The sequence below is a fragment of the Nesoenas mayeri genome (genome assembly GCF_963082525.1).
Source record: "Nesoenas mayeri genome assembly, chromosome: 2".
NCBI lineage: Eukaryota > Metazoa > Chordata > Aves > Columbiformes > Columbidae > Nesoenas > Nesoenas mayeri.
In genome coordinates, this window is record NC_137543.1 from 152,996,168 (window position 1) to 153,010,463 (window position 14,296).

Sequence of the window (14,296 nt, forward strand, 5' to 3'; positions counted from 1 at the left end):
GAGCCAAGTTCACAGGTCCTGCTCTGTGCTTGAGTACAAGTTTACTCAGTGTTTTGTTATTCATGGGCAATTGAGAAGTAAATCCATCAAATGATCCCCAGACCTCATAAAAGGAGAATATATTTTGATATTCTCCTTTAGATTGCTACAGCCTTAAATGATGACTAGTGCAGGATGGTGGGGCTGTCTCCTTCCTTAGTGTATGGAGAAACCTCGTATTACCTCTTGTGTCAGCCCAGACTGACTTAGAAGAGCAAGCACACATGTACCAAGTAGGAGGTAGGTAGAGCTGTTAAAGTGTCTCCATTTTACGATTAGATGAAAGATGTCTGTATATGTTAAGACCAACTCGAGTGTGTTCTGTCCAGTGGCTTTCAGGTCTACCTGAAAGGTCTTCCTACGTGCCTCTGAAACTGATGCTTTTCCTCACTATTTGATGTTGTACTTCATTAACAACACCTTTGGGTTTGTTTGCTCTTCTCCACACACCGTTGCCCTACACAAGTCATTTCCCATGGGAAGTTGTGGCATTGCTTTCTTCACAAAACCTCTGTCACACACCAGCAATTTTAGGTGCACTGGTTTGGGATGTGAGGTTTTTTAGGATGTTTTAGGTCCCTGTGATTTCCAGAAAGTACATCATTCCTAGCAATATGAATGGGGACTGAAATGAATTCGGGTGGTTAGCATCCTGTACAGACTGAAACATAAGTTTTTGAACATTGCCAGTCAGAATGATTTTAGTGTTAAATTTATATTGCTCATTCTCAGCGTGACCCAATAAAGAAGGAAAAACTCTAAATATACAAATAAGGAGAAAATATTTCTTCTGATTATTTCAGTGATTCAGAAGTTAGGTTGACCTGCCTTAAAAAATATGAAGGCTTGAGGGTAAGTGAAATTTCACAGTACTGTAGTGTGGAGACAGAGCAGTTAAATGAAGACATTTGATTTGATTTAAGAATGTGAATTATTAATCACAATCTGAGTAGAAGAAAATTTATGGATTCACTCTGTCTTACATGCGTCTGTGAGACTTTACTCCAAGTATGTTTTTTAGCCAACCAGCCACTTCTCCACAAAATCAAAGCAAACTTGACATAGCTGATATTCCAGAGATAGAAGAGAGAAGCTGTATTTTGCGTTCAGTTTGTTTCCACAAAGGAATAAGTGTACAGTGCCAACTTTTTTAAAAATATGCATTTTAAAGAATCCATTTAAACATAAACTGAGACTGAAGTCAATATTTTCAGTTGGTCTGTATTCTACATAAAGATTTTTATTTCCACAAGCATAAACTCTTATCTCTCTCCAATTAGCAGGCATTGAATAGTTCAGAAATAGTAGTGGGAAGTTTTTACATTGTGTTTCAATTGAAAAAATTGAACATTTCCAAGCATTGCTTTGTTAAATCCAATTTCAGTTTAATAGTTATCCATTCAAATACTTAATTATTAACCGTTTAATTAAGTAATTTTAACAGATCTTTCCCACTGTCAGCTGTACGTGCAAGAGGCAAGTTTTGCTTCTGTCCTTATATTTACACATAGTGCGACCTCACCTAGGCGTTCCTGCTCCAGCAGGGGGATTGAACTAGATGATCTTTTGAGATCCCTTCCAATCCCAAACATACTGTGATACTTTTTAAAGGCAAAAAATAGTAGGAAAGACTTCATTTCATTTCTTTGGGTACTTTTGTTTTTTGCCGCTGTGCATCACAGTGCTGGGGCTCTGTGCTTTATTCGCTCTGAGCTGAGAGCATCTCCCATGGGACTCGGGTTGTGCTCTGGAAGAGAGCAGGGTAACATCTTATCCCACTGGTACAGGTGCAGGTTTGCTTTCTTTTCCTATTGTTTGCTTAAATTTTCCTGCTTACGTAGTTCATTTTGCTCTTCTCTGGGAGTTGTCAAGGAACATTGGTTTCTGTAAGTGTTCATATACAATGCCACTGTGGTACCACTACTGTCTTTGAAGAGCCATCCAAGAAAATACCTATTTTTTAATGAAAGCAATTTCACTATTAGATGAATACGGGGTTTAAATCTTAGATACTCGATATTTAGGCCAAATGTACTGAGATGCTGCAGGTTTATATAAGACTGAGTTATTTTGGTTGTTTTGCTGGAACAGATGACTATTTTCAGCCTGGTTTGGTGCAATTATTGTTTACTTTCTGGCCCTTGGTAGCTGAAAATGCCTATAGATATTAATATAGTTCTTTTCCTACAGGGTATATAGTTTCCGTAGGTTAGTATTGTGTTGTCACCAGCTGATATCATCCAACTGCATGAGGTTTTAAATAATACTCACAGCTAAGTTTTCTTAGGAACTGTTTGTAACCAATTTGCAGGAAAGCTTCAAGATGCATTGCAATGCTGTCCACCTTTATTAGCACATTCAAATATTTCTTGAATACTATTTTATGGAAGGTCACCTGTTTGGGGAAAAACACCAAAACAAACCATATCATCACCAAGCTTACTATCTGTATGCTTTTCTTATGTAGTCCGTGTTTCTGGAAAAGGGTTGTCTTAGAGAGAACCGGGAAAATAACCACACCAGGAAAGCTGACCAGAGGCAAGTGCTGTATAACCAATGGACACAAGATGGTTTATCTGCCGAATGTTCATTTTCTACTTGAAGTGTAGGCTGGACTCCTCCTCACTATTAAGCTTCTGGAACTCAATCAGAATAAGCTGTTGTAATTAATTTTTTTTTTTTAATTAATGCAGGGGTGGACCAGGCGTTACCACAAGAACGTCGAACTCCTGTTACTCCGTCCTCTTCCTCTCGATATCACCGTCGCAGGTCCTCAGGGTCACGGGATGAGCGCTATAGATCGGGTGAGTAGAACTGAAAATCACAGACGTGGAATGAAAATTTGAAATGACTGGTTCTGTTCTTTGCTTTTTTAAAAAGAATTTTGTTGTGAACTCATATAGTAGCTAAAAATGGGAAGTATTTGTTGTATGAATACAGAGGCAGTATTCAAGCATGCAGGGGTGGTGTTACAAAGCCAAAATACATCTGGAATTGAATGTGGCAACAAATGTGAAAGGCAACAAGAAGGGCTTCTAGAGACACATCAGCAGTGAAAGGAAGACTGGGGAAAATGGGAACCTACTGCTGAGTGGGGCAGGGAACTGGGTGACAAAGGGCAGGGGAGAGTCCAGGATACTTAATGTCTTCATGGTCTTTACTGGTGAGACTTGGCATTCAGGAATCCAAGGCCCCTGGGACCAGTGGGAAAGTCTTGAGCAATGAAAACCTACTCTCTGTGAAGGAGGATCAGGACAGGGAACATTTGAACAAACTGAACGTGTACAAGTCCATGGGACATGATGCGATGCATCATTGGCCAACATGATTGTGAGGGCACTCTCAATTCTTTGAGAGGTTGTGGCAGTCAGGGGAGGCTCCCGAGGACTGGAAGAAGGCAAGATTCATTCCTGTCTTCAAGAATGGCAAGAAGCGGGATCTGGGAAACTACAGGCCAGTCAGACTCACCTGATCTCTCAGAAGGTGGTGGAGCAAATAATCCTAGAATCTGTCTTTAAATATATGAAGGACAAGTAGGTGATTGGGAGGAGTCAGCAGAGATTTATGAAGTCTTCTTATTAGGTTGGTTACTCCACATTTGACCAACCTAATAGCCTTCTACAATGAGATGACTGGCTTGGAGGCTAAGGGAAGAGCAGCAGATGTTGTTTGCCTTGACTTGGATAAGTTTTTTAACAGTTGGATTTTATTGTACTGACTCTAGTTTGGTGAATACTATAGAAAAACTATTGAACTAGAAGTTTAGAAAGTTGGGAACATAATTATGCCTTAAATAGAAGCACTAATTAAGGGAAGATAAAATCAATTTCAGAGCTGAACAAAAGGATAAAATCTCATTTCCAAATGACTGGGATCCAAGTATCTTCACAGCGCTGCTCCAGATATGACACGAAGTGAAGGAAGTGATTGGTTTTAACTAAAGGAAAAGTGACCTGAAACTTCCTTACTCTTCCCTTTGAAGGCATAAACTATGTGTACTACCCCTTAACTGGATGAAGGGTGGGAGTGCTCAGCTGTTGTGTGAAGTGCTATGTTTTGAGATGACAGCCTCTTGTGCAGCTGGAGCACAAGGGACACACAGACAGTCCCATCAGTCTGTGTGCAGAGAGACCCTCGCGAGCTGAGAGCCAGGAGACAGGGACTGATGTTTGCAGGGAGCGCTGAGGAGCCAACTGGAGAAGTCCTGGGTTGTGTTTGTGAGATGAATCTTGCTGGGTGCTGTCAGACTCATTGTGCTGACACAAATGGAAAATTTTAAAGAACTCCTTATTAAACCTTGTGTAACATATCTCTGGTTCATTCCATTAGTCAAAGAGCTTGCCAGTCCCGTTTAAAGGGAAATGAAATGATAAATGTTGGCAGAGAAAGTTCATGGTATGTCCAGACCATTCTGATACATTTGAAAAACTCCCCCCTCGCCTCAGAAACCTTGGGTTCACACTGTACATGCTGCCAGGTTTTCATTGAATAATGGTTGTGGGATGTGCATAATAATTCCTTGATATGTAAGCTCCTAGAAGCTTCTCTCGTATTACACTAAAGAGTGTCTGATTTCTATCCAGTGTTTTTTTAAGAAGTAGAAATACTACTCCTGAAATTGTGTAGTTTGTGGGTGTGCAGCCCATGGTCCTCAAACCTCCAACTGCTCTCCAGAGCAGTTCTGTTAAAAATGTGTGTATTTGATTGTGCATTGCAAGTCATCTGCTTGAGCTGTGCTTGCCATTTTTAAACTAATTCCTTGAGTCTGGGGATGGAGAAAAGGAGACATCGTGTATGTCTTCTCTGTGTGCCCCTCCTGATACCTCGGGAGTGCTCCGAGTTGCTGTTGCTGCCTCTTGATTTTCAATCGCTGCCTTAGAAGTTGAGTGAAATGGTACATAAGCTCCTGCCTTAGGAATGGGGTGAAGTGTTGTAATGATATATATAAATAATAAAGACACAGACTGTGTTGCGGAGAGCAGTAAGGAATTGAGTGCAAAGGGTTGCTTGTTACTAGTGCGGGAGTCTCATCTTAGGAGAGTCAAGACTATACTATAAACTCAGATCTCTCTTGGTGCTCTCAAAATGTCCTTGGTGTTAAAACTGGAAAGCTTGACAGTATTCCGAGCGCTTGTGGCAGGGCTTTGAATTCCTACCTTGATCGCTGTCTAGCACGGCTCCTCAGCAAGTCACTGAGCTCTCCAGCAAATTGGTTTGAGCAGCTACCGCATCTTCACTCGCTCAAAAGTAGACTGTATGAAGGTAAATGTAAACGTCCGTTTCCATTTTGAGAATTATCAGATCATCTTCTTCAAATTTACTTTCAGAGGAGCCTGCTAAGATACCGTGCAGTGTTCCTATTCTGACTTATGTTCTCCCCTTCTATACATTGCCCCTGCGAGATCAGCAGCCTGTGACTTTCTTGATCTTATGACTTGTACTCCTCCTTATGGCAGGTTACAAACTTCCAAGTCAGATTTCTTTCTGGTTTTCTTGTCTTCATAAACACAGGTGCTTCAGGTAGGAGCCTTTGTTTCGCTTGTTGTTTTGCTGTGCTTAATACTTCAGCATCTCTGCTCTGATCATACTGTGTCATTAGATCCGAGCTGTTACCCAGTTTCAGTGCTTGTTATCATATTGGGCACATCCTGGAAAAGGCCCAAAACAAAACAAATGTGCGTTCTTTAACCAATAAGTAATTCACTTCTAGGAAAACATTTCCCGTCCTCAGTTACTTTGCACAATTTATTTCAATTAACATCTGCACAACTCCACTCCCAACTCTGATCAAAGTCCTTTCCTGTCCCTTCTTGGTAAGGTTTTCCTAATTGGAAGTCTAACATCCTGAAAGTCATCCAACTCTCCTTCCATGCCTTTGCTTTTTACATAAATTTAGATGTCAGCAAAGATTGTTTAATGAACTGTCTTTGGAGACTCAAAATCATTGCTGCCACTAATATCACCTTCAACTTAGGCTCTTTTATTTTGGAAAATGTCAGACTGTGACATTTGAAATCCCTACCTGTTTTCTCACTTCAGTCTTTTTTATTATTATTATTTCATTAATGTTGTAACAGAAGTTTTCAGCAATGGAATTTTGGAAACTTGATTTCTATGTTTTTTATATTCAAAATGAAATTAACTCTGAGTCTATGGAAGGTATTTTTTCGTAGGTGTTCCTGGTACATTTTGTGTTTTAAGATAATTTGATTTTAGAATACAGCCTACATTGAGAATTTAGTCTAATTCTTTACAACCAGAAAGGTTTAAAATTTCCTGCGTATTTCTTTTTATTCAGGAAGGGATCCTGAAATCATTATGTTCCAGAACATCAGCTTCTTTGATCATTTTTCCAATGCCTAAAGAAATAGATAATGCTATAAGTGTGGTAACTGAATCAGTGCAGGCCTAAGTATATTATTTACTCCATACAAATGTGGCAGCTAGTTTAGCTGATATTAATTCAAAAGCATTTTGATTTGTTTACTACTGAATATAAAAAAATCTCTTAGTATTTACTCACTTAGAAACAGCATTTGGAGGTGTTTGCCAAATGCGGATCACGGCAATGTTCTTCTCTTAGCAGCTGCCGTTCCTTACCCGATGCCTGTTCTATAACATTATCTTGGGGCTCAAGATGACGCTGAAGCCAAATGTTGCTGTAGGCTGGATCAGTGACTTTTGCAAAGAGGCTTTTGTGGCCAGTGGCGTTTCAGGCAAGAAAACCCAGTTGGAGGCAGACTGGCTTGCACTCCAGGTCTTTCTCTGCGTGCAGAGGTGGCAGCGCCCAGCTCGGTCTGGCTCAAGTGACGTGACTGCAAAATCAGAGGCAAGACTTGAGTACGAAGGTAATAATGGTCGTAGCTACAGCTGGACATACGGCTTTGTCTTCTTAGTGCAGTTTAGAAAACAGGTACTTTTGGAAGCTGAAAATCCATGGATTTGGTATGATGTGTTGGGATGAGGAGGTGGGAATTACATGGTGGAGTAAACAAGTAGGTAACCTGAATGGCTAAGCTTTTGCAGTCTTATGTTACTGTCTACATGAACAAACCCGGTCAAATACTGAGATTTTTTGGAGGATGTTAGCCTTACATGTCTTCCACACAGTCACTGGGCATTTGTTTGCTCCCTGGTTAGCACTGGCTACATTCTGCTCCCGCTCACATCGAAACACCTCATAGAAGGACCTGAAGCTTCTGCCACCATTATTTAAAATACCATCACACAGGCTGCCTTGGTTTGTCAGAACGGTTTTCCTGCTGTGGTGCTCGGAGCAGTGACCGTATCCTCCCCCCGGAGGCCCAGCCATGGTTGGCCCCAGCCGGGGCTGTTGCGGTGGCCGGAGCAGCGCTGGGCTCTGCTGCCACAGAAAGGCTGCCGGGCGGTACAGCAGCGGCTGCCCAGGCAGCTCTGAACAAAACACCCCCTGGGAAAACTGGGCAGATCCTCCTGATCACGAAAAACCTCCTCCAGATCTGCGTTTCTGGGCCAGTTGTGGCCTGTGGGGTTCAGAGAGCAACTCTCCTTCAGAGACCTACAGCGCCTGTTTTAACTCCTCTCCAGGGAAAAGTGTGTTATCCTCCCTCAGCTGAGTGTTCAACACATGGAAAATTCAAATATCAGATCCTTTCCAACTTCTTTTTTTCTAAAGGGACATTTCTGTGGCCTTCAGATTATGCCAAACGAAAAAGCTTCAATTTTCCGTCACAATGCTGAAAACCAGAGCAGCTTCTCATGTGCCAGGCCCTGGCTTTCGCTGTTCCCACACCTGTCAGTAAAAACAAAAAAGGGGGGAAATTATGTAAATACATGAAAAGTATGTGCCAATAAAAATCAAAAACTAGAAAAACCCACACCATTATATCATGGAGAATGCAGAGTAATATGTTCAAATGCACATGCATGTGTTAGGAATGAGGTAGCAGCTCTTGGATCTATGATTTCTGCTGTCGAATTCTCCCCTGATGAGATGAGGATATGACAGATGGGTTGGGCCAAATTTATTAAGCCCTTGTTTCTTGTGAGGTCTCTAAGAGGCCTTGAAGATGAGCGGTGTTCTGCAATGCCTGGAGCAAGTATAATGCTTAAGAAAAATGTGACCAGTGAGCTCTAAAAACTTGAGTTTTCCAGATGTCAGAAGCGGTGTGGGAAGCAGCAGCGTGAGTGAAACTGCACTGCCTCTATGTCTAAGGGTTCACGGTGTCCTAGAGCAAAGACCAGCAAATGAGCTACACGAACTATGGGGACAGATATTAAAAGTCACAGCCGTGCATCGGGCTGAGAGCTGAGAAGTGGAGTGTTTTGAGAAATGCCGTGGTGGAATCAGCCTCTCTCAGCTGGTCGCGTGGAGGATGGGTACTGCAGGTAAGGGGATTGTGGTACCTGGACTCTCCGCAGCGAGTACCTTCCTTCTCCCGCTCACTCTTGCTGATATTTTCCCATATGTTTAACTTCTGAAGATGGGAAGGATTCAGTGTGGTACACCGTGTTTGGAGGGCTGCCAGCCCTCGCCCCAGAGATCCCACCGCTGCAGAGAACAGCTCGTTTTCCAAGCGCATGCAGCAGTTCTTTTAAAAGACATCTTAATATAGGAGATTTTTGGCGATACTGCCAAAACAAATGCGTCCTAACTACAGCTCTCCCAGCTCAAATTCCTGAGCCACCTTTCCCACACTGTGGTTCAACACGGAAAAGATTGAACAGCCTATGCTGAGCATGAAATCATTAAAATTCAAATAATCACAGGCTAGGTCTGGGGGGCGTTTGAAATAAGGGTGAGAGAACATTACCTGTAGACCCAGATGCTAGAGGAGAAGTTGGCACCAGGCCCTGGGGAGCTGAGCTGCTCTGCTCTAGGAGCTTGGGTTCGTGCCTTACCCCCCATTTGTTCTCATTTACCGTGAGGTAAGTGTGTGCATGAACCGTAACAAAGGTTGCTGACATTTTGCATGTTTACAGCTTACCTCATGGTGATTTTAAAATATATGGGTGGCTTACATTTTTAAAAGGACACTCAAGGTCTCAGTTGGAAATCTTGCCAGAACTGATGAAAAAGAATTATACTATGAGAATGTAGGAGTTGCAGTGCGTGGTAGAGGAAAGGATGGAATAGAAAGGTTTGAGACATTGTTTTTATTGAATCCCTATCATTTAGCATTTCTCCAAAGAATATGAAAAAAGAAAAATATGACAAATGTGCTATGTATCAAGATGGGACTGCTTGTAAATATTAAGGTGGCTCATCATAAAACAAATAATTTCTTAACTCTTCAAGTGAGCAAGGATTACTTAAGAGTCAATCTGTATTAATTAACCTGGCTGTAGTCACACTTATTCAGAGATTAATTAATGTCCTATTTGATTTAGCTTACTTACAAACTTAATTTCAAGCTACAACTCAATTAGGGCAAAAAAAGAGGTTGAAGAACTTGTGCAATGTTATAATTTATATGACCACATCCTTGCTTTTGACCCAGCAGAAAGATTTGTAGGGATAATAGCAGAACTCTTGAGGAAAATTACTCAAGGATCTCCAGAGAGAAACAAAAAAAAGTTGATTTACTTCAGATCGCATAATAAGGGGCCCTGAGATGAAGTCACTCTGTGAAGCTGACTTCCAGATTGCATTACAAATGGGACAATAAATAAATGGAGGGATGGAAATTATTAGTGGGAGACCTGCATGTTGTTTTTTTGTTTCACTTATGAGTGGAGTTAATATAGTTTTAAATCCCAGAGTTTAGAGAAAAACATTTTAAAATCAACTTTATTATGGTAACTGAAGAATCCAAAGTAGAGCAACAGCTATGCCTTTCAGCAAAACTAGCGGTGGAGTCATGAAGAGTTCAGTCCTCTGGTTTGGTGTCCTCAGTTTCTGTCACATAACCGCTGTGTTCTGCAACCTGCCCGTGCAGCTCTCCCACCTGCCTGTTCAGCTTTTGCCTTCCTGGAGAGCAGAGTGGCTGGAGAGCAGTCAGGCAGAAAGGGACCTGGGGGTACTAATTGACAGGAAGCTCAACGTGAGCCAACAGTGTGCCCAGGTGGCCAAGAAGGCCAATGGTACCCTGTTCTGTATCAAAAATAGCGTGGTCAGCAGGACAAGGGCAGTGATCCTTCCTTCCCCTGTACTCTGCATTGGTGAGGCCACACCTGGAGTATTGTGTTCAGTTCTGGGCCCTTCAGTTCAGGAAAGAGATTGAAGTGCTGGAGCGGGTCCAGAGAAGAGCAACAAGACTAGTGAAGGGACTTGAACATAAGACCTATGGGGAGAGGCTGAGGGAGCTGGGCTTGTTTAGGCTGGAGAAGAGGAGGCTTAGAGGTGAGCTCATCACTCTCTAGAACTACCTGAAGGGAAGTTCTAGCCAGGTGGGGATTGGTCTCTTCTCCCAGGCAGTCAGCAACAGGACAAGGGGGCATGGGCTTCAACTCTGCCAGTGGAAATTTAGGCTGGATATTAGAAAGAAATTCTTTGCAGAAAGAGTGGTCAGGCATTGGAATGGCTGCCCAGGGAGGTGCTGGACTCACCGTCCCTGGAGGTTTTTAAACTGAGATTGGACATGGCACTTAGTGCCATGATCTAGTAAACAGACTGGAGTTGGACCAAGGGTTGGACTTGATGATCTCTGAGGTCTTTTCCAACCCAGTCGATTCTGTGATTCCTTCCACCCAGAATTATGGATTATCACCACTGCCATCCAAAGTGGGAGATGACAGTTGTGCTTTTCTTCCTTAGAGTTAAGCTTTCTGACCACCTGAGAACCTACAAAGCTTCGAGCTTCTTCAGGTGCACAGCAGGAGGTGGAACTGGGCAGCCCTTTGCGGAGCGCCAGCGAAGTTTGTTGGCCGCAGCATCCCAGAAGAGCCAGGCCTTTGTCGCTGGCACGTTCATGGGAGTGCAGGGCTTTTCTAAAATGCTGACTTTGCATTGCCAAAAATTGTGCAGGTCAACAAAGTTTGGCTCTGAATTCATGAAAAGTCAGCAGAACTTTCTCCTCCTTGTCCATGTATCCCCAGCTCCCAGTAAAACCAGAGACCCAGTATATACAGTTTAAACATCCCAAGGACTCAAACTTGCACACTTAAATTGTTTTTTTAAATATAAGCAACAGTTTATTTCTCTTAGTAACCTCCACAGGCCTTGTATAAATGAGAGTCCTCTTAGAGCAGATGTTCTTGCATTCAATTGAGTATTCCCTGTGTTTGTTGTGAAAGCCATATTTCAGAATTAATAGCACACCTGCTTGCAGCTGGAGAGAAATTAGGTGTCACACTGTTTGGGCTATTTGCTTTCCTATCTTAATACCCAGAGAGATTATGAAAGAATTCTGAGACTGCTTCGTTATAGCATCACCCACGGCAGAGATCCATTATTATATATGGACTCACTGACTTTCACATTCCCAGAGGAGTGATGATTTTCCGAGGACTGATCTGTGTTGGATGAACACAGCGATTTTTATGAAACCACTTGCCCTGTATCTGCCTGAAAATAAGTCAATGCTGTTGGCCCAGGACAATCAAAAGACAAAGCCTAATTGTAATCTGTTCTGAGGTACCACATTTACCGTGTCTCGCCCTATTTAGTACGTCCTGATTGCATTTCCAATAGATATAGCTACCAAATTATCTCTACTCAGAGTATTTACAGGCCATATATTAGGAAATGAATTCTCAGTATTTCCTTCGTTTCCATGGCAGCTACAACAAAAGTCTGATTAAGCTCATAAGAGACTTCCATGCTTTCAACTGCTAGTTTCCTGTAAGGCAGCAATTGCCAACCTTTCCTCTCCGTAATTACTCTGTATACTATTGCTATCCTTAGCCTTATCTAGAATTTCCAGCCCGAATTCACCTTTGATAGTTCTGGTTTGATAACGCTGTTTTCACATAGCATCCGTTGCCTCCGTGCAGTTACTCAGCAGCTGTTGGGATTCTTGTGTGGCGCTGTGTGTTGATGCAGCAATAATCGCCCTTGCTCCTGCTGCCTCCTGCAGCGTCTGCCTGTTCTTCCAACTCTGTTCCTTGGTACCACCTCAGATACTGGCTTCCCTGACACAGACTTGTTTGTGGTTTTACTTATTTGTTAAATGTTTGACTGCAGGGCTGATCCTCTACTGCAATATAAATAAGAGATAAATATGTATTATATTTACGTAAATAACCTCTTATTAAAAATCTTTTGGCATTCTCAACTCATTAGTGCGGAGCATCAGCCTTCTTGATCTTCATAATCTGCCATTCTATGAGTGAGTCAGTTGTGTTTGTGAACTATTGCATAAAAATCAAGGATGCTGAACTTTCTCAGAGTCCTTGGGTCCGTCCTACTCCCACTCGTATCATCATCTTACCAGGAATTGGCTACTAAAGCGAAGGAAAGAATATTATTTCCAAAGGCTAAATCATAAAAGACAATAATTGCTTAGGGGAGATGAATTACACGAGGCAAAAGGAGCAAACAGGTGAGAGGGATGAATTCAGATCCCATCTGTCTCCCAGCGGTTGATTCTTCCAGGATAAGACCCCTGCGGGGAGGAATGGAGGTACCATTACAGCAGAACCAGCAAACCAGACTGCAGAGAATGGTGCGGACTCTGCTGGACAGTTCTGCATCTGTACAGCAAAAATTAGGCAACAGCTTGTTTTTCCATATTTGAGTTTCTTAAACAGCTGGTGATTTGGTCTCAAGATTTTATAATTACTGGGAAACAGAAAGCTCAATCAAAGACAATAGAAATAATGTATTTTATCTGAAACACACGTAGAAACAGACTTGTGCTATCTTGATTATAACAATGCACAACTCCTGTCTACAGCAAGTCTAATTTATTTTCTTAAAAAAAAACTAGGGCTGCGTGATAAATTAGATACAAGAGAACTACTTGACAAACAACCACAAGACCTGATTTAAGTGCAAAACAAGATTCTGTTTTTCTTTTGTGTGCTGAGGCACTTTATGCAGGGGGCGTGAGGAGCAGTTTTATAACGTGGAAATTTTTAATGTAGCCGATGTTTACCATGGGAGGAGTGCCCTGGTTTGTGGTCCTCACAGAACTAACAGATCCCTGATCCGTGAGGTGGTATCACTTTGCTTACAGTATGTTGAGTGCTTGACATGCCCGTGGAGCAAATGCAGCCAATACCGAATAAAGGAAGCTGCTGAGGCACTTTAAACCAAATTTTAACAAACCCTTCACGTTGAGGAAGAATGCGACTGTAGTTTGTTGAATAGGTTTTTGTTTTTTAAAAAGGAGATGAACAAGAAGTAGCAAACTCATTCTCATGCTAAAAGCTGCAAAGATCTGTGGGAGGACTAGGAATAAGCGATGTATTTCAGATGTCTCAGTTACAGTTCAGAGCTTCCAAGGACTGTGTCTGGCCCAAGTCAGCAATGGGGTGTCCCTGTTGATGGGGTGTGAGAGAAGGGCGATTTGGGATCACGCTCCACACCAAGCGAGGATGCGCACTGCATGGGAGTGTTCTTCTAGCAGCTGTAGGGAAACATGAGATGCTGCAGCGAGGCTCCGTATGTGGACCAGGAAAAGGCTGACCTTGTTCACCACATAACAATTGCTTTCTGCCTTCAGGAAAGGAAAGCTCATTTGCTTGTGGACCTCATCTGAGCCCAGAAGGATCATATGTACTGCCTTCCCAAAGTCAGTAGCTGGGAGAGGACAGCTTGTCACAGGGGAACTCGCCACTTACTATAAATATACATACATTTGTGCAAGGAGGAGAGAAAGTATGCTCTACGGAAAAGACTTTGGTAAGATTTCAGAAGAGACTTTTTCTATCCCAGAGCCAATACAAACCAGACTAAAACTCCTGGCCAGGCTCTCTTTCTGTGTGCCAACCCAACTACTGGTTGAAAAAAAATTGTCACATCTCCCCCCACTAAAAATTACATGGACTCGATGGCCCTTGTGGGTCCCTTCCAACTCAGGACATTCTATGATTCTACATTCCAGGCTATCAAAAATGTAGGTAATAAGTGCTTGAAGAACATGGTGGAAAGGGGGTGAAGAGTATAAGCAATCTGTAATGAACAGGATTTACTGCTGTGTTTTTAGGCATTATTATTTAACCTTTGGACACTGTCCACCTGTCAGCAGTTAACATGGTTATCTCCTGAACATCTGCTTTCACCCAGTCACAGACTGGCTGGGGCTGAAGGGACCTCTGGAGATCATCCAGTCCAACCCACCTGCTAAAGCAGGTTCACCAGAGCAGGTTGCACAGGAAGGTGTCCAGGTGGGTT

At 42.4% G+C, this 14,296-nt stretch overlaps 1 protein-coding gene across 1 annotated transcript in view; it reads left to right on the forward strand.

Annotated features, from left to right (window-relative positions):
- The window catches only part of DIP2C (disco interacting protein 2 homolog C), a gene marked incomplete at both ends in the record, with an annotated part of 321,625 nt that overhangs the window by 183,787 nt on the left and 123,542 nt on the right, over positions 1 to 14,296 (forward strand). Inside the window, one exon of the mRNA XM_080340151.1 lies at positions 2,733 to 2,843. Coding sequence (XP_080196277.1) covers positions 2,733 to 2,843 — 111 coding nt within the window. The remainder of the gene's footprint in view (positions 1 to 2,732; positions 2,844 to 14,296) is intronic.